Source organism: Lichenostomus cassidix, chromosome 1Aa, assembly GCF_008360975.1.
Source record: "Lichenostomus cassidix isolate B80296 chromosome 1Aa, HeHo_3.0, whole genome shotgun sequence".
Lineage (NCBI taxonomy): Eukaryota > Metazoa > Chordata > Aves > Passeriformes > Meliphagidae > Lichenostomus > Lichenostomus cassidix.
In genome coordinates this window covers 32,392,057-32,414,399 of record NC_139480.1, presented here as the reverse complement: position 1 = coordinate 32,414,399, position 22,343 = coordinate 32,392,057, and the positions used below count along the sequence as shown (strand labels likewise).

Genomic DNA, 22,343 nt, shown 5'->3' with positions numbered 1-22,343 from the left:
TCTATATTGAGCTAGTTCCAGTTTCTGTGTAAATGGCAACATTTCCGTGTTTTTCAGTCTCCACTGTTCTCAAGTCCTTCGGACAAATGCCAGGTGAAAGCTTTTTCTCCTTTAGCACATTGCCCCTTTTCCTGCGTCGTTCCCTGAAGCTGGAAAACCCGTCCCTGTGCCACTGTCCGGCTGCTGGCTCGCTCTAGGGCCTGACCTGGCCAGTTTCGCGGGTCCCCACTGAAGCCACCGCCGCACTGCAGCCACCTGCCGCTTGGGTGACGCTCCCCCCACCCCGACTCAAACCCCACGTGTACCAGCTGACGGCTCCGCACAAACTTCGTTTCTTCCCGCAGGCACGAGTATCTCCAGCCACCCACTTGTGACCGCGGTGGTGCCGCCTCGACGGCCGGGGTGCCGGGCTGCCCTCAGGGAGGGTGAACACGGGGAGAGGGGCGGGACGCACGGCAGGGCGGCGACCCCGCCGTGTCACGGGTCCCCTGTGACAGAGCGGGCGTGGGTCACGTAGCGTGCCCCGGCTCTCGGCTCTGCCCTTGCGGGAGTAGGCGGCCACCTGCAGCGCCGGGCCCGGGGGCGCTGACCGCCCGCCCTCCGCGGCGGGGGTAGGACGGTACGAGCGCCGCGCTCCCGGCCGCCCGCGGCGCCGCCCGCCGCCCTCCCCGTGCCCGCCCCGCCGGGGCCGCCCCGCGGCAGAGGGAGGGCGGGCGCGGCCGGAGCGGCAGCGGAGCCGGCGAGCCCCGGGCGGGCGGTGCGGGAGCATGGCCCCGGCGGGGCGGCTGTGCTGTGCCGCGCTGCTCTGCGGCGCCCTCAGCCTCTGCAGCCTCCGCGCCGCGCCGCGCCAGCCCGACACCCTCTACTTGTGGATCGACGCCCAGCAGGCGCGGGTCCTCATCGGTAAGTGCGGCCGCTGCCCCCGAGCGGCGGGCGGGAGCCCGGAGCCGAGCCCGGCCCGGCGGGGCCGCCGCACATCGCAGCCCCTTTGCCTTCCGCAGGCTTCGAGGAGGATATTCTGATCGTGTCCGAGGGGAAGATGGCCCCGTTCACCCATGACTTCAGGAAAGCCCAGCAGAGGATGCCCGCCATCCCCGTCGGCATCCACGCCATGAACTTCACCTGGCAGGCAACGGGACGGGTAGGTGCCGAGTTGGAGTCGTGGCAAAGGGCGAGGGAGGCTCTGTAAACCCGGACAGGTGATTCGGCCTTGGAATAGCTGAGGAAGCGCTCTCCGAGGCGCGCTGGGGCAGCCCTGGGTGCAGGTCTCCGAGGCGCGGGCGGGAAGGGCTCGGGGAGCAGCGAGACACGCGGCGGGATGGCTGGGAAAGCGCGCCGGGAATGGCTTGGAAAGCCCGCCGGGAATGGCTTGGGAGGTGCGTGGGAGCGCCGGAGAACCCGCAGGCTGGGGAGGCGTGAGACACAACTCACCAGGAAGACCCCAATCGCCCGTACTTGTCATAACATTTTATACCGGACAGTAAATACGTGGATGCAGTTTTCTTTCTACTTTCTTTAGCTTATGGACGTATACTGCAGCCTATTCATTGATCTCTATGTACTAAATATGTAGGCTTAATTTGTAGCTCTAGTAAATAACAATTTTCTTCTCTAGACCTAATTTTACCAAGTTAAGTTGCAAAACCACACAAATCTGCAGTTTATTGAATCCCTTTGGTTTCTTTTGTTGAAAATGTAAGAATCTGTGACATATTTTTGTGAAGAAACATATGTATGATTTGACACACTGACAACATATGTTGAATTTGCATAAAGCTGAAACTTGTTAGCATACATTATCATGGATACAGAAAAAAGCATGGTGGCATAAAATGCTGGATAAAATTAATTCATTTTTACAATGCTGAACATTGACTTTATACAATAAAGAACTTGGTAGAGATGAAACAATATTTACATTTAAATAGTGAACATTGGTTGTATAATTCAGCTAATTGTAGTTTCGCAAATTTGGTTGTGGTTTTGGTTTTTGAAAGTACTGTTTCTATCTACAGGACTTGTTTGGCTTCGAGGTGTCTGACACCCTTGCAATTTTTGCTGTCCTCACAAAGCCTTTGGGTTTAGGAAATGCTTCACCCGCTCCTCTAGGGGGAAAGGGGAATGTGGAGAGACAGAACTTACAAAGGCTAAGTGACTTGCTCTTGGTCTTTGGCGTTCCCATCAAGTTGTACAGAGAAACAACTTTGTATGCCTAGGGTTGGCATTTAAATACCTAGAAATAATTAGTGTATTTTGGGACTGTATTTCCTGCTCCATTTCTCTGCCAGCTTCAGTTGCTGTTCATGATAAAACTAGCTCTTTTTTGAATGGGTCATCGAGATGTTAGACTGAACATTGTCCTTCTCTTGTATTTCATTCTTGTGCTCTCCTCTCCCTCCTTTGCTGCCTATAAATAGGTCATTAGGAAAAGGTGGTTCCAACATTGATTTCAGTGAGAAGAGTCACAGACTTAAACACAGTGTAGGAAAATGTTTTGCTTGATGCAGCTTGCAGGACAGAGTCTTTTCTGAGCAGCTGCAAAGCTGTTTAACCCATTGGTCCTCCTCCTATCTTCTGAATTACTGAATTCTTGGACAAAGCATAATTAGTAAGTGAAATACCTAAATGGTTAAAAAATACTGTGTTTCTCCAGAATTTCCAGTGTTTTATGAGGGGAAGAAATGAGTATATTTTTACTTTTTTCCAGTGTTCTATTTTGGTTTTAAGTATACATGTTCTTAGAACTTTCCATTGACACATCCAGGGAAGTGCTAAATATTTGCTACCTTTATTCTGTACTTTTTTCTGGGAATTTCTTATGTCAGGGAAGGGAAAATGGGAAGAGAAAGGGAGGAGAAGAGGAGGAGAGGAGAGAAAAGAAGGAGAGGAAAAGAAGAGAAAGGGGTAAGAGAAGCAAGAAAGGAAGAAGGCAAAGAAATGGAAACTAGTATTTTTTTAAGAAAGGCATTGAGACACTGAAGTACTAGACTGCTTTCTGCAAAATAGCTGTTGACTAGCATACAGTTGCCTTGTGTTTGGTAAAAGCGAATTAATTCTTCTGTGAGTCTTGTGCCTGATAGACCTCTTAACCATCTATCCAACTTGAAATTTGAAGATGTTTCTCTGGGGCTCCAAGGTTTTGGGGGCTCTCAGTAGTATATGCCTCACCTCTAGGAGTAGCTAGACCCTTTTTGGGTCCACAGATGTAAGGCTTCTCCTGAGTAGGTGCAGGAGATCCTGTCTATGGCATTGCATGGTGCCTAGCTCTGGTATCGACAGACTGGGGGAGTGAGAGAGCAGCTGGGTGGGTGTCTGACAGCTAGACAAGGTCAGCCCACCACACCTGAGATCCCCAACAGGGCACCTTGCATCACTGTTTACAGCTGTGGAAAGCAGGTATAAATATCCTGTGGGATAGACAGACCCCATCTGCCTGCTCCTGGGATAAATAATGATCCAAGTTTGAGGTGAGTAAATCATCTAACCCAGGGAGTGGCAATGTTTCTCAGTCCTGCATGGCTGAATATTCTAATTAAAAAATGTCTTGTTGAAAGGTGTATTTTAAGAATTAGATTACATCTGTATTCTGTGTAAATGGAAGTGCTTGAGACCCACTGCATTTAGGTGTTATGTTTCTGATATGTTGACCTTTGGGTTCTGAATACATTTTTTGTTTGATAAGCAAAAGGATTTTGTATGATAAGCAGACAATTAAAATAAATTTCACTAGAAAACATTAACCAAAGAAAAGCATTAGTTGCTTTTAATTCCTAGTCTATTGCTTCTAATTAATTATTAGGAAATAGAAGAGGAAACCCAAAATTTAACGGTCTGAGGGTGCTGAATATATAATTTTTTTGCTAGTGAAATCAGGATGAGCCAGGGGTGACAAGAAGGTTAATGAACTGCAAAATGGGATTGTCATGTTTTTATGCACTTTTGGTTCTACCTATGAAATAAAGCATAAGTTTCCAGATACTTTGTTCTCTTTAGAAAAAAAATGTGATCTGGGTAAATTTACTGTTACAAAGATTGTTCTTTTAATTGTGAGGTTTAAAAAAGCAAAAATCAGTGATAATATATAGTATGCATCTGTGTAACCACTAGAGCTCACTAGTGTGCTTCTTGTTCTTATTTTGTATGGTTTTTGCAAAAGAAAATACAATGGCTTTTGGGGGTCTTGTCCTCTGTTTAAGATGGAGCTTAAAAACTTCCCAGTGAGACCCTATCATTAATTGGCTGATTAGTTCTGCCACATGGTTTACTGTGTCTACCAGCGGAAGTTACCAAATATTTCAGTGATAACATAATCTCTACAGCATTTAGGAACTTATGACAGAGATTTAATCTCCAAATCCACAAAACCCAGCATGTATGTTTAACTTTCAGTGGCAATTCTGACAGCAGTAAGATTAAGTTCACATCTGGGGGAGTATTCGTGGGAGAGAACCATATTTAAAAAAAAAAAACAACTTGATTAGTGCACAGGCAGCAAGTGCTCAGCAGCAGAGCAGCAGCCTGGTTGATTTAATAGACAGGAGGTGAAAAAAGAAACCAAAGAGCAAGTTGGAATTTTTGTTGTGTGGCATTCTCTGGTCTGATCCACAGAAATAGTCAATCTGGGCCACAGCCTGCCAAGGCTGCTTTCTTCCTTTCAGATATGGGAGAAGTATTTGTGGTCAGAGGAATTATTGTAGCAGCTTGATTCCCCCTCCCCACTGTTACAAGTACCCCCTAGCTCCTATCCTGCTGCACGGTTGAATGCATGCCCATGGTGTGACATCTGAAAAAAGAATTATTGATAACCTTGAGTAAATCTGAAAGATGCCCACCTCTGAGAAAGAGAGAACGTATGTCTTCAGTGCATTTTCTAGCATAATTTCTATGTTGTAAAGTGAAGGGCAGGAATGCTGTATCATTAACAGCTTCTGGAGGCTACTTCTGGTCTCAGCAATGTGACCATCAGCCCTGAAGAGCTCAGTTGAGTTCTCTGAAATTGTCTTATACTGCTGAGATGTAGTTGACCATAAAGATAAGATGGAATATCCAGCTATGCTAGGAGAACATTTGTTTCCTTGCCCAGAGGAAAACTAACAGACCACCAATTTTAAGGAATTAGTGGTGCAATAGGGTGCTCCAGTCAAACATGGCTATTTCGCTGATAAACTGAAAGAAACCAAGAAGTACTGTATTTCAAAACTTAATTCTGCAAAGGAAACTTTTCTTCAAAGAAATGGAACTTTTTGTAAATATCTTGTTCATAACCAGTCATTACAGTGGTGTATCTCAGCTTAAAAAATGTCTCATATACAAAATTTAGGTGTTTTTTTCCAATAAGAGTATGGCTCTTCTCAAAGTTTGGTTAAAGTAATTGTGTAAACTCGCACTCTTGGGATTTGCAGTGATACCTTCACTGCGCTTTCATGTCCCCAAACAGGGGAAATTCTTTGTTTTCTGACCTCTGTACCAAAATTTCCATGTGGAATGTTAAGATGTTTACATACTGTGAGCATGATTTTTAGACAGGGGGTTCTCATATCAGGAGCACAACTCCAAACCTTTAATATTTAGATTCTGCTCAGCTGTGGTATTTTGCATCTCAGTGTTGTAGACATGCCACCAGGGATCAAAGTAATACTGTAGAGATCCCACTTGCTTAGTAAAGCAGGCATGTGCCAGCCATCTGTTCTATCTGCTGATAGAAAACAGCAGTAAAGTTTCTCAAAGTTTTGCCAAGAAGAAAAGGGGGGATTTATTGCCCAGCAGAGATGAGTTACAAGGCACCTTGTAGTGTAAGCTGCATCTGGTTTCCATAGTAATTTACATGGCATATGTGTAAAACACACAATTATTCTTTTTACGCAGCAGTGTAAACCTGTGTTAAGTAAACCGTTCTTCAAGATTTTCATTGTTTATCATTTCTATAAATCATCCAGTAAGTTTTAACCAAAAATAAAAAAGCTGAAGCCATAAAGTATTTTCTCTACTTTTACAGTAGTGGATGCAATGTGCAACATAACTGTTGAAAAGCACAGGAACTAACAATGACACCCCAAGCTTCAAGACTGTATTTTGTGAAAATGTACAGACTTCACTCCCTGTGTTACTTACAGTTTATCTGAAATAGAAAATCCAGGCTTTCCTCTTGTGTTGCTTTCCTCTGTGTTGCTTTCCTCTTTGTGGAAGTGAAAACATTTCCTGGCAGCATCACCTCTTTTTACAGACAGTTTCACAGGTATGTTCTTAGTGTTCTAAAGTTAATGCCATTAACAAGTAATGCCAGAGAGTAAAAGCTAAGAACTAACCAAAATGGGAACTAACTGAAATAACTGGAAGAATTTTCCATGTATTTAACATCTCTTGCTTTCACACTTTTCAAAGGGATTTTTGGGGGTAACAACAACTATTCTTGGCCTGATTCTAGGCAAGTGATTTATGTACGTACAATACAAATGTGAGAAACCACACTCTTCCTAGGGCATGCAGATATGTGAAGAATATGGTGTGCCTCACAGTTTTCAAAACTGATATGTAGTAGGTATTTACATCATGTTGAACAGAATTTGAAGAGCTGAATACTTTAGCTCAGAACAATGAGTTCCTGATTAATATTTTTAAAGCTTTCAAGAAAATGCATCTCAAAACCTCTTTTGTTTTGCCTTCCTGTCAGTTTACACTTGGCTTGTTAGGGTTTGTTGTTCTTTTATTTTCCTTTTTTTGTACAAATTCCACCATCTGAAAGATTCTATTCTAGTTTACTTGTATTAGTCTCTTTTACGATGTTGGATTTTTTTGTTTTGCTGGGAGGTTTTTGTTTGCTCGTTTGCTTTTTAACTGTTCATTTGTGACCAAGCTCTTCACTGCATAAAACTGTAGCCCAGACATGGTGGAAAGGTAAATACCCACATCGACTGGCTGGCAGGGCTGTGCCTGATGCAGCCCAGGCCTTCAGCACTGTCTGCCACCACATTCCAAGAGAAGAAGTGAGGAAGTGGCCTTTACGTAAGTGAGGTGGATTGCTCCAGTTAGAGAACGGCTGCTAGTGGTGCACCTCAGAGGTCAGTACTAGGTCTCACACTCATAGTGAAGCAGCAACCCAAAATCTGCCTCAAAGAAAGTAATGTAAATAAAGCAAAGACACTGATACTGTTGTACAGAGGCGCTAGGGAGCTTTACCCTGATACCTGAAATCCACCATAGTACATGGAATCTTAGACTGTTCACAGAACACCTTAGCAATGGCTTCCAAAGGTTTGGGGTGGATTTTTTTTTCCAGCGACACAACAGGAAAATCTGTGGGGTTTTGCATCTAGAATGAAAGTTTGCTTTCTTTTCCAGCCAACTGGTAGAGTCCATCTTGTTTGGCCATACAAGGAAAAATGGGCAATTACCTTTGAGCTGCTTCAGCGCTTGCTGTCATCACTGCCAAATACTTCAATAAATAACTTGAAGACCAAACACCGCTTTCAGAGCTGGTCCCACAAATCCTCTGAAGTTGCCCCTTTGCCTGGATAAACAGCTAGCTAAACCCAGCTGATCCTAAAGGAAATAAATATGCCTGACATCAAACCTGGCAATCTCCCAGCCTCAGGTTTTGGCCCATCACCAGGCAAAACAAATTCCCCAAACAGCAGCCCACTAATGAGAAGATCAGTCACTGGCTCTGAGCGCTGAATTCAGCACAGAAACCAGTGGCAAGAACCACAGAGCCAGCCTTTGCAATGAGAGCTGTCCAGAGGAGAGGGGCAGGCTCTTGGACCATCCTGACCATCAGAGAACAGAGTTTTCAGTACTGTGTTAGGAATGTAATTTTTCTCAGAACACATGGAAGACATGGAGAAATCACAACTTGTTGATGCACAGAAGTTAATCTCTCCCTGCAACATTTTCTACTTGCTGTCAACTTGCAAACGTGTGAATGTTGATATAGCCAGTGGGAATCTGGGACTTAAAACCTCATAGGCAAATAATCAGGTCCGCTGAACACCTTTGGTATGGAGTACAAGTACCAAATTCAACCTGTTGCTTTTAAACTGCAGTAAACACTGCTCTCATTTTGCCTAGTTTGAGCCTTAGCCAGTTCTCTTTCTTGCAGAGGTTCTGGGAAATAAACTGAGCTGTTGAAACAGAGTCTATTTGAGTAACCAGGCTGAAATTTATTTTCCCCTTATGAAGCCACAGATACGTAAAGTTGCTGCAAGCAGCTATGTGGCTGAAATATTCCTTGCAGAGACTGTCAGGGAGAGCAGGCAGGTTGCACAGCAGAGCACACTGACAGAGAGGAAGAAGAGGCAAAATACAGATACCTGGGTCTGTAATCACAAGCAACAGATGACAAGCATAGCCATATTAAAAGCTGGGAATTCATTTGCCAGCAGGTACTGTTGGCAGTTACCTTGATTGAGTTTTTTTTGGGAATTTTTTTTTTGTTTTTGCTGGCTTTCTTACCTACGTCATTCTAGTTTTGCACAGGAACGTCTATTTATATTATATAGGCATGATCTGTTTTCTGTATTGGCAAGGGAGTGTAGCTGAAAGCTTGTAACCCAACGTGTTCATTCCCTCTGATCAGAGCTGTCACATGTTGGTATTAGATACAGGGTGGAGCAGCTTATACTCATCCTTAAAGGCAAAAATTAGAAGCCTTCATCACATCAAGAACCATGGGTTTCACATTTTTACTTGACGTAACAGTAGCTTTCCTTTGATGGGACAAAGTCTGTATCTTATCCTGCCCACTGACAGAGTTCACATTTGAATTGTATCAGTGTGAATATCCTGCTTAGTTAATGGTCCTGTTTTAGTTATCTTGCCCAGCATCCACAGTAAACTGCATCATTTTTATAGTTTTGATGCTGCTGTTTCTTTCATTGTATGATTCTATGAATGGGAACCTGACACTAGAATTACAACATGTAAAACATTTCTACATGCATATATTTATGTAATACCTTTACTCATCCAAAAGTAAGAGCTTTCTCATCCTGTAAAATACAATTGAGCAGTATAAACCGTTAAATTAAATTAATTAGGAAGTACTTTAAAGGATGAGGAATCTGAGAGTTTCTCAGCAGGAGGAAGGGTGACCTGGGGCTATAAAGCTCACAATCTGTGCAAATTCTTGTAGAATCTCTTACTTTTCCACCTCTTCCCAACCCCAACAACTCCAACAGAAACCTCTGTTTCTAGGTTTATGTATGTATTATTGTCCCTGACTGCAAAGACTGGAGATAAGTGCAGTGAGGTCTTTCCCCATCCTGATTTAGAGTAGGTGATGGATCATACCTAGGTTCTTCAGCCATTTCTGTGCCCTGTAGTGATGTACAGAGCAGACCTGACAGCTCAGCAAGGTTTGTGGTGTAGGACATTATTCTCCTTCAGTATTTTCTTCCTGAAGGTACTGTGGACCACACTCAGCCCAGTACTACTCACTTCATTTGTCACTAAAGGCTGGTTTGGGGTATTTGGGGAATCTCCAGAGGCCCATGACTCCGGCAGAAATTAGGGATTGTCAACATATCTGGAATGTATTGAGTGGCAAAAATGGCAATTTGGCCCCAGTCTTCAAGAGCTGACCAGATTTACCATTGATGTTCATCAAGGAATAAATTGCATCTCTGACCTTAGCAAAAGTCTTGAATCCCAAATGGGACAGTTATTCTATAGCAGAGTGTAGACTTTTGCTGTCATTAGACTCCTGCTTGTTCTTCGTCACATTCGGGCTTGGGAAGGCTCACACATTCATGTCTGTGGCTGAACTGTCCCTCTTACAATTTCTCTAATATAAATGAGAATCTGCAAAATATTCTTCTGGGGAACTTTCAGCTGCTGTCCCTCCCTGTCAGATTTAGACTGACACATTATCCAGAGCTAAACACAATGGAAGGATGCAGCTTTTGCAAATAAACTTCCTGCCTTTCTTAATAGAACTTACTCCTGCGAGTGTGTTTTAAAAGGTTTGTCTGGAAACTCAACTTGACCCTGAGTCTAATCAGCAGAGTCCAGGCCATGTGAAGATGTATGTGCTGCAGATAGACTCCACTTGCACCCAGGGAAGGAAAGAAAGGTGGTTCAAGGTAGCAGGTAGATCAGATTCTAGCTGGGCTGAACTTTGTTTTGCAAGTGCTGGTCCTTCGAGTGTACAGAAAGTCAAGGATGAGCTGGCTTTAAACAAGATACTTCATTTAAATGCTGGGAAATACACTGGACCTTAGCTCAAAAAACTGGACCTTGTGAGGCTGGTACTATAATCCAGGGATGAAGTTGTGCTGACCCTGCCTATGGAAACAGTCCAAAAGACAGAAAAGCTGTTTGTAGAACCTGTTCAGTTTCTCATCAGAAACTGGGGATAGGATTATACTTCCTTGCATTACTCCAAAGAGAAGTCCATCTTGCTTTGAGTGATTGAGTGTATAGTTATGGAGGACAGAACTATGTGGAGGCCTGTAAAGTACATGGAAATATGACAGTAATATGGGTCCACTTAGAAGAGTCTTCACTGAGTAGAAAAATCAGTGTGATTTCGGGTACAACACCAAACACACAAATTCCTTTTCAGATGCACTTACCAAACTCCCAGTAGTGAGTTTAGTTCTTTCACAGGAATATCTAGAATTTGCTTTGATCAATGACAGCCTTTAAAACAAGAACAAAGTTACTCTGAATTTTCACAAAAAAAGGAATTTGAAAATCTATGCAGCAGGTATTAAAAGAGAGCAGTATTAAGGAAGTCTTCCCTGATGACCAGTCAGGACAGAGTAGAATTTTTTTTAGCTTTCCCACTTTTAAACACTCATTTTCCTGCAAGATAAGGCTAAAGACCAGCATCTGCTGAGCAGTAAATAAAGAAACTCTCAGCCAGAGGTGCTGCAAACTTCCTTTCACATGGGTGCACAAATGTGGAGGTGTCCGGTTTTGAAACCCTTGAAGGACTCCAGTCTGACAGAAGCTGCTGTGAGATATCATAACTTTTGAGAAAGTTCACTGCTTACATTTTGAGGAGAGATATTTATATTTATTATACAGGAGTGCCAGTTAAAGCCAAGATTGAAACACATGGACTCAATAAAGGCCCAATTACGTGACCTTTGCTGTTTGCCACGCTTTTAACTTGTGTAAGTAATTGATTACACTTTCATGAGATCATAATCAGAAGCTTGTTCTTTGGTAATGGTGTGCTAGAGGAGCTTTATCCTCAACTTCAAAGCTATCCTGTGAGGCTTAAGAACAAAGGGTTGGAAGTTTGAAGCACAGCCAAAATGAATCTGTATGCATTATCCATGTTTACCACCATTCAAGAGGTGGATTAGTTTATTCTTCATCTGTGAGGTTTCCATCATCACATCAGATGAGCCACGATTTCTAAGGTTAACATTTGTGCTTTTAAAACTATTCCGTGTAACTAAATATAGTGTCTGTTCAGATCCCCATCATAACTAACCTAAATGCTTGTTAGTGCAATCACTGTTATAATTGTAAAGGTTTTATTGAAATTATTTTACATTCTCTGTAAGGAATTTCCAGGGTAATTGTTAATTTTCAATGAATCTATCCAAAGCCTGAAACTGCAAACAGACTATAATCTAAAGGTGCCCTCCCAGGATCAGCCAACCAAGCTATTCACTTACTTTTCAAGCTGTGAGGGGGAGAAAATAATCCTGTAGGCCTTTCTCAGTGTAGATAGAGCCACATGGATGTGCTGCAGGTGACAGTGGCAGACCTGCAAAGACTTGTTGTCTTAGGAAGTAACCTGATGAGACAATATTTTGGTTTTTTTTCTCTAAGAGCAGTAGTAATTTTCTCCTTTTTTGTTAGCTTTGGGAGACTGTATTTTCAATGTCTGTGATCATGAAATGTCCACCAGAGAGAGCACTAATCTTTTCCTGTGTGACAAAAGAATGAATTAGCCCTTGCTGTGCTGGAACAAGAATTAACTTTTCAGGAGAGTAGCCTTTACCAATTCTCAGGATACCAGAGCAATATGTTTGGTTAAGTATTTGAAGATAGCAAAGGCTTGTGTGTCTTTTACTTATTTAAAATCTGAAATCTTAATGATATTTCTCTTTTTGGTATACTGTTTGCTTCTCTCCCCTTCCCCAAAGCAATATTACCTAATTTTCATCTGTAAGACATAAGAGAAAACAATTTAAAAGATGCTCATGCACTAGGCCTGGCTCACACAGAGAAACATAATTACTTGCTAGAAATTTTCAAGATGTAGTTAACTGTGCATATTTATCAAAACCCTAATGATTTGGTCTTCTTTCAGCTTAATTTTTTTCCAAAGTAACTCTAGTGAAGCTGTAATAAAATGCATTACAGAAAATGTGTTAAACAAAAAAAGGTCTAAATATGGGAAGCTGGGCCCTTTTGCTTTCTTTGTTTCCAAATAAAGCAAGGTGCTGCTTTCCAAGGCTCAAGCCCCACAGAATGGCCCCACTTTCCCTACTGCAGATACCTGCTGCATCAGGGAGTTGCCTCTGACCTAAACCAAACCCGTATTTTCATTAGCAGGCTAATGATGGACAGGAATGTGTAGTAGGCTTTTATTTGTCCTTCCGTCTCAGGTAGCCTGCTTTTTCAGCACGATGATGACTTTCAGAGTTAGTGCTCTGCTGGTATACTTGGATTTTTCTTTTTCACCTCTGTTCCTCTCAAACCCCAGTCTTTCTAGCAAGCCCTTCAGCTTCCAGTCCGAGTTTGGTTTCAAATGACTGCTTCAAATGCTAGAGTGCTTCCAGAGGTCAGGGTCTGGTAAGAGAAAATGTTTCCTAAAAATGACTGAGTAGCTGCCCTGCTTCCCATATCTCCCAAAGAGGAGACAACTGCCAGAAACAATGCTAATATAATCTAAATCTATTATGTTGTGACCTCACCAAGCTTTTTGACAGTTATTTTTTCATATTACTTATCTTTACAGAAATTCTTTTCTCATTATTTGGAGGAAAAGCTGATGTATTCTGCAAAGATTTCTGTCCATCTCTCCAGTACAAAGCATTCTTGGAAGTCTGTAGTGTTACCTTTCAAAATCTGAGGCTTCTTCTAATGGCAAACATGAAATTTCACTTTCCCAATTTCATAAATCATTCTGTTGGAGGACCTGATCTGCTATCCACAGCTGAATGCCACAGGAGACATTAAGCACCAGTTAGTCATCTTCCGTTGGCAAAATCAGAGTGTTTTTATACCATTTTTCTAAAACCATTAAAACCACAAGTAGTTATTGTTGAAAGTTTCATGCAGGGATGCACTCCATTGTTAAAAAAGTCTTCCTCCTTGTGCATGGATTTTCTTCCATGTGCCACGGTTTCCTTAATGTGAAGAAAGCAGGCATAGAGCAGGCTCTACAAATTTGTGAGCATTTCACCACAGTATTGTCTAATTAGTACTGTCACATAATGTCTTTTTGTTTGAGATTTCCCATTTCTCTGAGTTCTAATTTGTGTCCTTTTTTATTTCTTTGAAACACCAAATATGTCTATTTGTCCTTTTGTGTGAATCTCTGTTCTTTTAACCCTGCTGCTTCAGTCCATTTCCATACCCTTAGCAGCTGATACTGGAAGACAATCAGGTTATCCTCTCTTCTGTGTAAACCGATTTTCTCAGAGCCTGTTTCAGTATCACTTCGTATTGTTAAACATGCCTCCCTCTTAAGGCTGACAGCACGTTTCTGAGAGTCACACTGAGGCAAGAAAAATGGTTTACCCACTCTGTGACAGGACCAATTAATGGGTTCTGTCCCTAGCAGAAAAACAGGGTGTGTGTAGGCAGGCACTTTAGTATCTGGTTGTCTGAGGAAGCACTGTTATGTTGTTCATAATGTTGTACAGCGGTGTCTAGACTGCACTGCAAGTAACAAAATGTTCACTTATATGTACATATTCCTACTCTGGCCAGACTCCTTCAATATCCTGGTATGCACAGTACAGATAATCTTTGTTGGAATTCATTTACTTTGCTTCATGCTTCATCTTGGAACACAGACCAACTTCTCTGACCTATGCAGTTAATATCTTGGAAAAGCAATGGTCCATGCTGTAAACACCTAACAAACACATACATTGTCTCGCTTTGTGACTTTATTTATGGCATATGCAGCTGTGAGCATCTGCTATGAATAATGCATGGTAGAATCTTCTAGTGTGTGCATAGCCAGAAATATTCATGGCTCGAGGATAAAAAGGAACTTTCATGTGTTTCTTTCTTTAAATACAGAAAATTTGCATTAAGGCATATTTGTCATTTTATTGATAACAGGACATTTCAGCGCTGATCTCTTTAAAATAATGAGAAGAAAAAATAGTTAATTTCTTACATCTATTTCCAAAGCTCACATACATTTGTTTCTTAATTAGAAAGGGTGTAGATTTCATTAGGTTATTGAACTGTGACATACAACAGTTCAAGCTACTCTGCTTTGCTTTAGGTACTACAATTACTTCTCATCCTACATCTATCACGTAAAATGAAGAAAACATAAAGCATATTATTGTGAATTCTTTAGTTAAATATGAAACAAAAACCAGGCAGAAACAACATGGCATCTGAATGATAAGAGAACTTCAGTGCAGTAGATCTTGAACCAAGGAATGGAGATCTGTAGGAATTTTAACTGTATATAATTTAAAATCAAACTGCCGACAGATGTTTGCTACAATACTTGTTAGAGGGCTTCATTATTTTTATAACCTTTTAAATTCCTCTGATTTATAGAAAACAGCCATTCAAAGTCTGTAAAAGTTAATCCCAACCAAGGAATTATTTGCCCAAAGTGAAATTTCCTCCCTCTGCTGAGGGCTTTACCCACATGGGAAACTGTTAAAGGGCAGCTGCTTGGGGCTACCTGCTGCCTGAAAGCACCAACTCCCCAGACTGTTCACACAAGGTCTGCAGGGGTCCTTGTTGTAGTTTCTGAGGATCTCAGGCAAAGATTTTCCCCAGAAATAAAGCATATTCTTGGATTCTTCCTGAAGTCAAGGCAAAAATCCTTTGTCCATGCAAAGGGTGCAGTTGTCAATGATTAGCAATTTAATGCAAACCCCATTTGTTTCACCAACTTTGACAATACTGCTCCTCTAAGATTTAGCTTCACTACCAAGTTGAGACCTTCACATACTATTGGCTGGCTTTAAAAAAAAAACCAAACAAAACACCACAAAAACATGAGAATGCCTTTATAATGGAAAAGGGATTACAGATTATGGATTTGTTCCCTTTATCTCCCAGCAATGTCCAAGGAAATTTCATTCTCACTACCAGGTCACTCACAATGACCACCTACAGCATAAATTACGGTAGTCACTAGACAATATTTTAATTGCACAGACCTATATCTTCAATTAACCATCATCACTAAATTTCATGGTAGGCTGGAGCATGGTAAATATTTGCTGAGAGCATGTTGTTTGCTTTTCAGTCATGATGATTAATGCAAGTTAATTGGCAATCAACTCCAATTACAGCCGGACAATAGTGGAGACTCGATGTAGGGTTTGTGTCAAGACAGATTTTTTCCAAATAGATAGGATTTATGGCAGTTGAATCATGTTTCAGATTCACAGATTTGAGAAGTTAAAGTACTCTGCTTCACTGTGCAGCCTCTCTAGAGTGAGGTTTTTGTATATAATTTTTATGTCAAAATTTAACCAACTCAACCCAACGTGATTTGCAAACATGATCTGCCTCACATGACTTTGGAGTTATGCTAGCTGGATCTACCTGAGGTATTTCAGGTCTTAGATACTATCATTTCAAGAAGTTGAGTTTTTGTCAACTCAGCAGATATACAAACCTTTGTAGAGAAATGGTTAGAGCAGTTATCTCTTCCCAGTGCAGTGTGTGGCATTCCTGCTGAGCAGCCTGTTGCTTGTGCAATGTCTCTTCCCATCTTTTACCACACCATCAGAACATACTTCTGCCTCAGGCACTAACCACTGCCTCACCTCTGCCCTGCTTAGAAGAATTACTTCCTTGAGCAGCAGTGAGTGTTGTGGCTCATGCAGCAATGGGTCCCTCTTCTCACATGGAGCTTTTTTTTATCTTGATCCTTAGGCTCTAGAAAATTTGCTCTAGAAAATTTGCTCTAGAAAATGGGATTCCAGTCCTTTTCCTACAAATTGGGAATTTGGCTCACAAGCTGACCTTCTACAACAATGTGTCTGGAATGGAAATACGGGACTGGAGCTGTTTGGTCTAGTTACCAGTTGTTGTTTACTAGAATAGTAAGAACATAATGTTTTAATATCCCAGGTCATAACTCATTATGACCTGATTTAGATGCAACCAAACATCAAAGCTAACCAATGAGAAACAGACAGTGGAGCATTGACTCACTCACTGCACTATTCTATAGATGTGTAGAGACATAATTATTTTTCTGAACCAAAGTTTTATTTGAAAACAGAAATGTTCACAATCTGACTTGATGGCTTGTTTTCATATTTTGGCATGGTATATTGTATTGGAAAAAAAAGTCTTTAATTAAAAGCAGCATTTTGAGCATTACCCCAGACTTCATTTTTCATCTCTGGTTTTACTGCTTCTCTCCATTTCCTCTCTCCCTCACACATTTACTCCATGTGTTTAACCCCCACTTAAAGCCTTTCATTGTTTCCTGCCCTATTCTGCAAGTCTTCCTCTGAGGGCTCTGTGCCTACACAACATCCTCTGAAGATTGCCCATGTAAAGTGTAGCCCCTCATGCTGTCTCCTCTCTGTTATGGGCTCTCCTTACTGTACCTACAGAGCAAGTGAATGTGCTGCCATGGTTGATCAGGAATTTCAAAACAGCCTTTATACCCAGGTCATGAGTGCTTTTCTGGTGTTGTTGGGAGTTAAAGGGAGATGATCATTCACACCCTGCTTCTGCTCAAGTTAGCAGAGCACAGAATCACAGAAGGGCTGGGGCTGATCTGAGACCAGACAGTCTGACCTCAAGATGATCTAGTCCACCCTCTGCTCAAGCAGGGTCACCTAGAGCCACTTGCCCAGGACTGTGCTGAGTTGGGTTTTGAACATCTTCACAGAGGGAGGCTCTGCCTTCCTCTTTGGACAACCTGTGCCAGTGCTCAGTCACCAACACAGTAAAAGGGTGTTTTTTCAGTTTCCAGCAGAGTTTTCTGTATTGTGCCCTATTGCCTCCCTGTCCTGTCACTGATCACCACTGAGCAGGGCCTAGGTCCAGCTTCTTTATACCTCCTCTATCAGCTATTTATATACATTGATTAGATCCCCCCATCAGCCTTCTCCAGGGTGAATACTCCCAGCTCTCTCAGCCTCTCACTGTAGATCAGACACTTCTGTCCCTTGATCTTTGTGGCCTTTCACTGGCCTCACTCCAATAAGTCCATGTTCTTCTTGTACTAGGGGAGCCAGGATATTGCAGGAGAAGAAGGACAGTGTTCTGGCTAAAGACATGGACAGACATCTTGTAGACATAAACTAGCTACCATTTATCAGCCCGAATTTTGTCTTTAATCTCTCTTTGCTGCACTGTTTTATCTAAAAAATAGACAGAACAGTACTGCCTACAGTGTGTAGATGGAAACACATTGCCTGTGCTAAGGTCTCAAGCACTTATCTGAGAGCAGCAGACAGAATTACCTGTAATCCCTGTATGCTTCATGGTAAATGAGATACCAAGTTTAGCATAAAAGTTTCATTTCCACTTGCTCTGCACACCAGAAGTTGTGCTGTTGACAGTAGTGGAAGCCACTAGTGACTGGCTAAGGTGCATGCATCTCAGATGTAGCTGGTGTGTATCTGATGTCACTTGGCATCAAATGTGATGAAATCTTGAATAGATGACTCAACAGAGAAGCCAGGCTCCCATGGACAAAAGTACCAAAGCCTAGAATCTGTGCCACAATGCAGGTGCTTATGGGGAGTAGGATTAAGGTAGTGGAAAGTAGTTTTTTAAATCATGCCAACACTTTCTAGGGATCGCCAAAACTAATCCTTTATGTTGCAGTTAATGAGTGACATGAAGCTGGCTTGGTAGGAGAGCTCTCAGCTCCACCCTTGGGACAATGTAATGAACTGAGGTTGAACAAGGCAGTGTCAGAGCTGCAAACAAGATAGGTGTCCTGGCGTGGTGCTCCGGCAGTGCGGCTACTCACTGCGTGGTGCTGTTTGCCCAAGGCAATGTGCTGTGCTGTGCAGATCAGCTAAGAGCAAGCCTGGATCATCTTTAAACTGTGCCTGTGCCATTCAAACTGCACTTGTGGTACAGGCACGTCGTCCAGGCTCACCAGTCAGTTCCTGGAGCATTCTGCCCCCAAAACAGCTTTAAGAATTAACTTAGTGTTCATATACTTTCATTGTCTGCCATATAAACAGTGTGGGTTATAAAAAATATCTTCTCTGTATAACATTTTTCCACTGTATGCATGCCATTTTCCTTGCTGATATGCTGCATCCTGATAACTGTATGGTCACTTGCAATCTCTGAAATAAAAGGAAATTATCTGAAAATTATGTTTAGATGAAGAAGCACATGGGGATATTATAGAAACAGATCCAGTAAATGGCATACTGGAAAGTGTAATATTTTTCGGCTGTGGTTTGTGTGCTCAATAGTTTGCTTCTGTGAATACAATCATAATAAATATAGATTTTTCATTTATTTTGTCATAGGCTGAGTACTACTATGAGTTCCTGTCTTTGCACTCTTTGGATAAAGGCATAATGGCTGATCCAACTATAAATATCCCCCTGCTTGGAACAGTTCCTCACAAAGCATCAGGTTTGTACTGTTGATACTATAAATTTTGTTTCTGTAAAAATATTCTACAGCCTGTAAAATCTAAATATTTTATTATGAATTGTAGTTCTGGAGTTGATTGCCTAAAGAAGTGCTTGTCACAGTGCTTGGCACTGAACAGTTTATAAGTGCCTTGTCTGAGTACAGCAGCATATTTTGTCTGAGCCAAGTCACATGAAGCTTTTATGTGTACATAAATCAGCAGAAACTTGTGCAAAATTGTTGCATAAAATTAATGGTTGCTATTACTTAAGTTGTGCAGCTTTTGGAAAATAAATTCTTTGCTCTATATCAGAATAGTTACCAAATTATTCTGTTTCTCAGAGATTGCAGTTTGTGGATGTTTTGCTTTCATTTGGGATCATCAAGCATTTAGCTCAAAGACACAAGCTCTAGTTTAGGATATTATCACTTGTCCCTTAGTTGTGCATTCTTAGTCCTTTAGTGGAATTGAGAGCTCCACAGCAGAGGCTGAGCGTAAGCCAATGCAAGTGCTCCAGAAGGACCAGGGTGCATAGTGAGCGAATTGGAGTAAAAAAGGCTTTCCATGAAAGATTGTTGAATCCAGTTAGCTCTGAAATGGATGAATAACAGTTTATGTGATCTGTTTCAGGGTTCATACATGGTAGCTTCTGGGAGGGAGGCAGAAATATGTATCTCGATGACAGTAGTGTCTTAGTGATCATGGTTTCCTAAATTGTCTTTGCCAACCTCTGGGATAATTGTGGGAAAGAAATGAATAATGAAACAGGAGGATTGGACTGCAAATGAAGAACTGGTATATAAGTTTTCATCTTTGATGAGTCTTTCTTCTTCTTCTCTTTTTCAGTGGATAAATTCTGAAAGTTTGTGTATAATATTCTCCATTTTCAACTTGCAGTAGATTGGCATTGAAGTAATGTTTCAATACATCTTTTTGCCTTGACACCTGGAATTTAGCATTAAGGATTGGTCTCTACATTCAGTGTGGATTGAAGGGGTGGTATTGAAAATAGATTTGGGTGAAAGATGCTATGATATCTGTACCACAGCTGCTGCAATTAAATTGGTTGCAAGTGAAATAAATGTCAAATAAAGGCATTTAAAAGCAACTTAAAAGTCATAAAGGCCAAGTTCTTGTTAAGCATTATTTCCATCTCCGTATAAAGCAGGTGGGATATGGGAGAAGCTCTGCACTCAGCACTCTCTAATATAAGCTAGCTTCTCCTGTGATATTTAACTATCTAGAAAGACTAGACCAAAATTAACCCCTTCTGACTGTGTTTAGGAAAACTTAATCTTTAAGTGCAGGGAAGGCAGAGATGAGATCTCATGCAGCAGAAGGTCTTTTACCCATCATGATGGGAGGTCTTATCAAAGGTGAAAAGAACTTACCCTGTTGGCAGCACTGGTACCTCAGTTCCAGTACTAACATGGGCACGTCTGTGGTGTTCCCTTACATGGATCATGTGCAGAGCACCACTGCACTGAGTGTATATATAAGCAGTATTTAAGTCCTGTTTGATGTTCCAGTGCTCCAGTGTTTAACAGCGACTGATGATCAATACCTGCACAGTATTTGAAGCATGTACACTGTTAATGGGGAGACACTAGTATGATGGTGGGTTTTTTACACTGCCTGCTAGCTGGCCAAAATTAACTAAATAGTCCTAAATAAATACATGCTATAAAGGTAGTGGTTGTTTGCTACTTCGTAGTTTTTGCTATAATTTATTTGTTTGCAAAATCTGACAAATCTAGTCGAGTTTGCCTGGATCTATTGCATGACCAAAGCATTTTTCTACACATACAGATGTCAGAAGAAATTCAACCACAAGCTTGTATTTAGTAACAAATCAACAGTTGGTGTTTTTTGAAAAAGTGTTCTAGCCCGAAGACAATTAATTGCCCTTAAAGGCAACTAAGAAGAAATAGAAGAGTAAAGACAGCTATAATAAACACGAGCATGGAAAACAAGAATGGGGATTAACACATACCTTATTCAGAGGCAGTTGAACCCAGTGGTTTTATTAAAATCAGTGGACTTTTTAAACTTCTTTGAGGATATTTGTCTGCCTCCAAATAAGGCGTATGAATGGCTTTACTGCTGTAGGGCCTCTGTAGCCTGTGTTTTGTCTTATGGCCAATGGTGGCTATAAGAAGACCTGTGGAAGAGCAAAAGGAGGACAAGCATTTGTGATACCTCTGTTTACCCTCTCATCTTTTCCTACATTCAGCTTGGAGGATTTCCTATGTCTTAAGTGATTTGTCTACTATATAAGCCCACATGGGTTACAGATCTCTCTTTCCAGTACTTCTCCACGCTCTCTTTGAGTCCATATAATCTTCTGTTATCTCCAATCACCTTGGCAAGGAGTTTACTGCCACCCATTGCATGAAGAACCCCCTCTTCTTGTTTCAAGTCTGTCTGCCTGCAACAGCTTCATCTGATGGGACTAGTCCTTGCACGGGTAAAAACAGTTGTCAATCCATACTGTTGGTCCTATCCGTGATTTTGTACGTATCTATTATATATCTCCTAATTTTTTTCTTTACCAGACTGAAAAATCACAACCTACTCAATTGCTCTTCACTGGATGCAGCCTTGTCCTTCTCTCAGCTTTCTCTAATTCAGTATGTCTTGATGAGATGGGGTACCAAGTTCTCCTCAGATTTAGGTTAAATTTAAATCACCTAGGTTCCTTAGACTTACTTGAAATTCCATTCCCAAATCTCAAGATTGGTGCCTGATTCAGTGCTCACAACATGAATATTGTTACACCTAAACACATGGTAAGAAGGCTGTATAAGATGCCTTTCACTGGGAACTTAAAGAACTAAGACCACTCAACTTGTCCAAAAGAAGGTGTTTGGGAGGAGTGTGGACACCTGCCCAATGAAGCAGCTGGCTTCTCATTTCTGGCTGCAGGGGAAAGCCTATGAAGGTGCAGTGGTTTAGTCTGAGGTTAGCAAGTTCAAAACAAAGCGAGTAATTTTTGTGGCAGTGATTAACATCTTGCACACCACACTCGGAGAGGTAAACCCAGCTACAGTCTGTGCCCAGAAGCAATGTAGTGGTGTGTGACTGAGAAAGAGCTGGCTCCAAGTGACCCGAGTTGGCCCCTCCTGTCTCTGCTGACTCAGGCAGCCTTGCTGGTGCAGGCTGGTTTTTGATGGTGGCCTTGGAATATTTTCTTAGTGGGTAAAGCAATTGCTTGCAAACTTGAAGGGCTGTGCAGACACACAGGAGTTACTCTCAGCTTGCTTCTGCTGAGGACAATTTAGGGGACCTTTGTTTCTTAAACAGAGGGAAAAGGCATGACCTCCCAGATAAAAGGTATTAAACCTGCTTCCTCTGCATCCTAGGAAAGCATTCTAATAACCACCTAAAAATAAATTAGGTTTAAGTCACTAGGTTTCCTTAGGTTCCTTTTCAAACTAGTTAAACTTTCCTTGTTCCTGCTAGAGCCATCTGCTCTGCAGCCCTGGATACGAGTGCTCCAGAGGTTGCAAAAATTTGTATGAGCAGGAGAGGCTGTTCTCTGGCCTGGTGGTGGGAGGATGGTTAACAGAAAGAAGTCCAGATCTGTGATTCCCTCTTCTTG

General features: G+C 41.8%; 1 protein-coding gene across 1 annotated transcript in view; it reads left to right on the top strand.

Annotated features, from left to right (window-relative positions):
- The first annotated feature begins 231 nt into the window (after nt 1-231).
- Nucleotides 232-22,343, top strand: part of WIF1 (Wnt inhibitory factor 1) — a 36,806-nt gene continuing 14,694 nt past the window's right edge. The window contains exons 1-3 of the mRNA XM_085044372.1: nt 232-903; nt 1,002-1,141; nt 18,633-18,741. Of these exons, the coding sequence (XP_084900498.1) occupies nt 768-903; nt 1,002-1,141; nt 18,633-18,741 (385 nt within the window). The 5' untranslated portion in view covers nt 232-767. The remainder of the gene's footprint in view (nt 904-1,001; nt 1,142-18,632; nt 18,742-22,343) is intronic.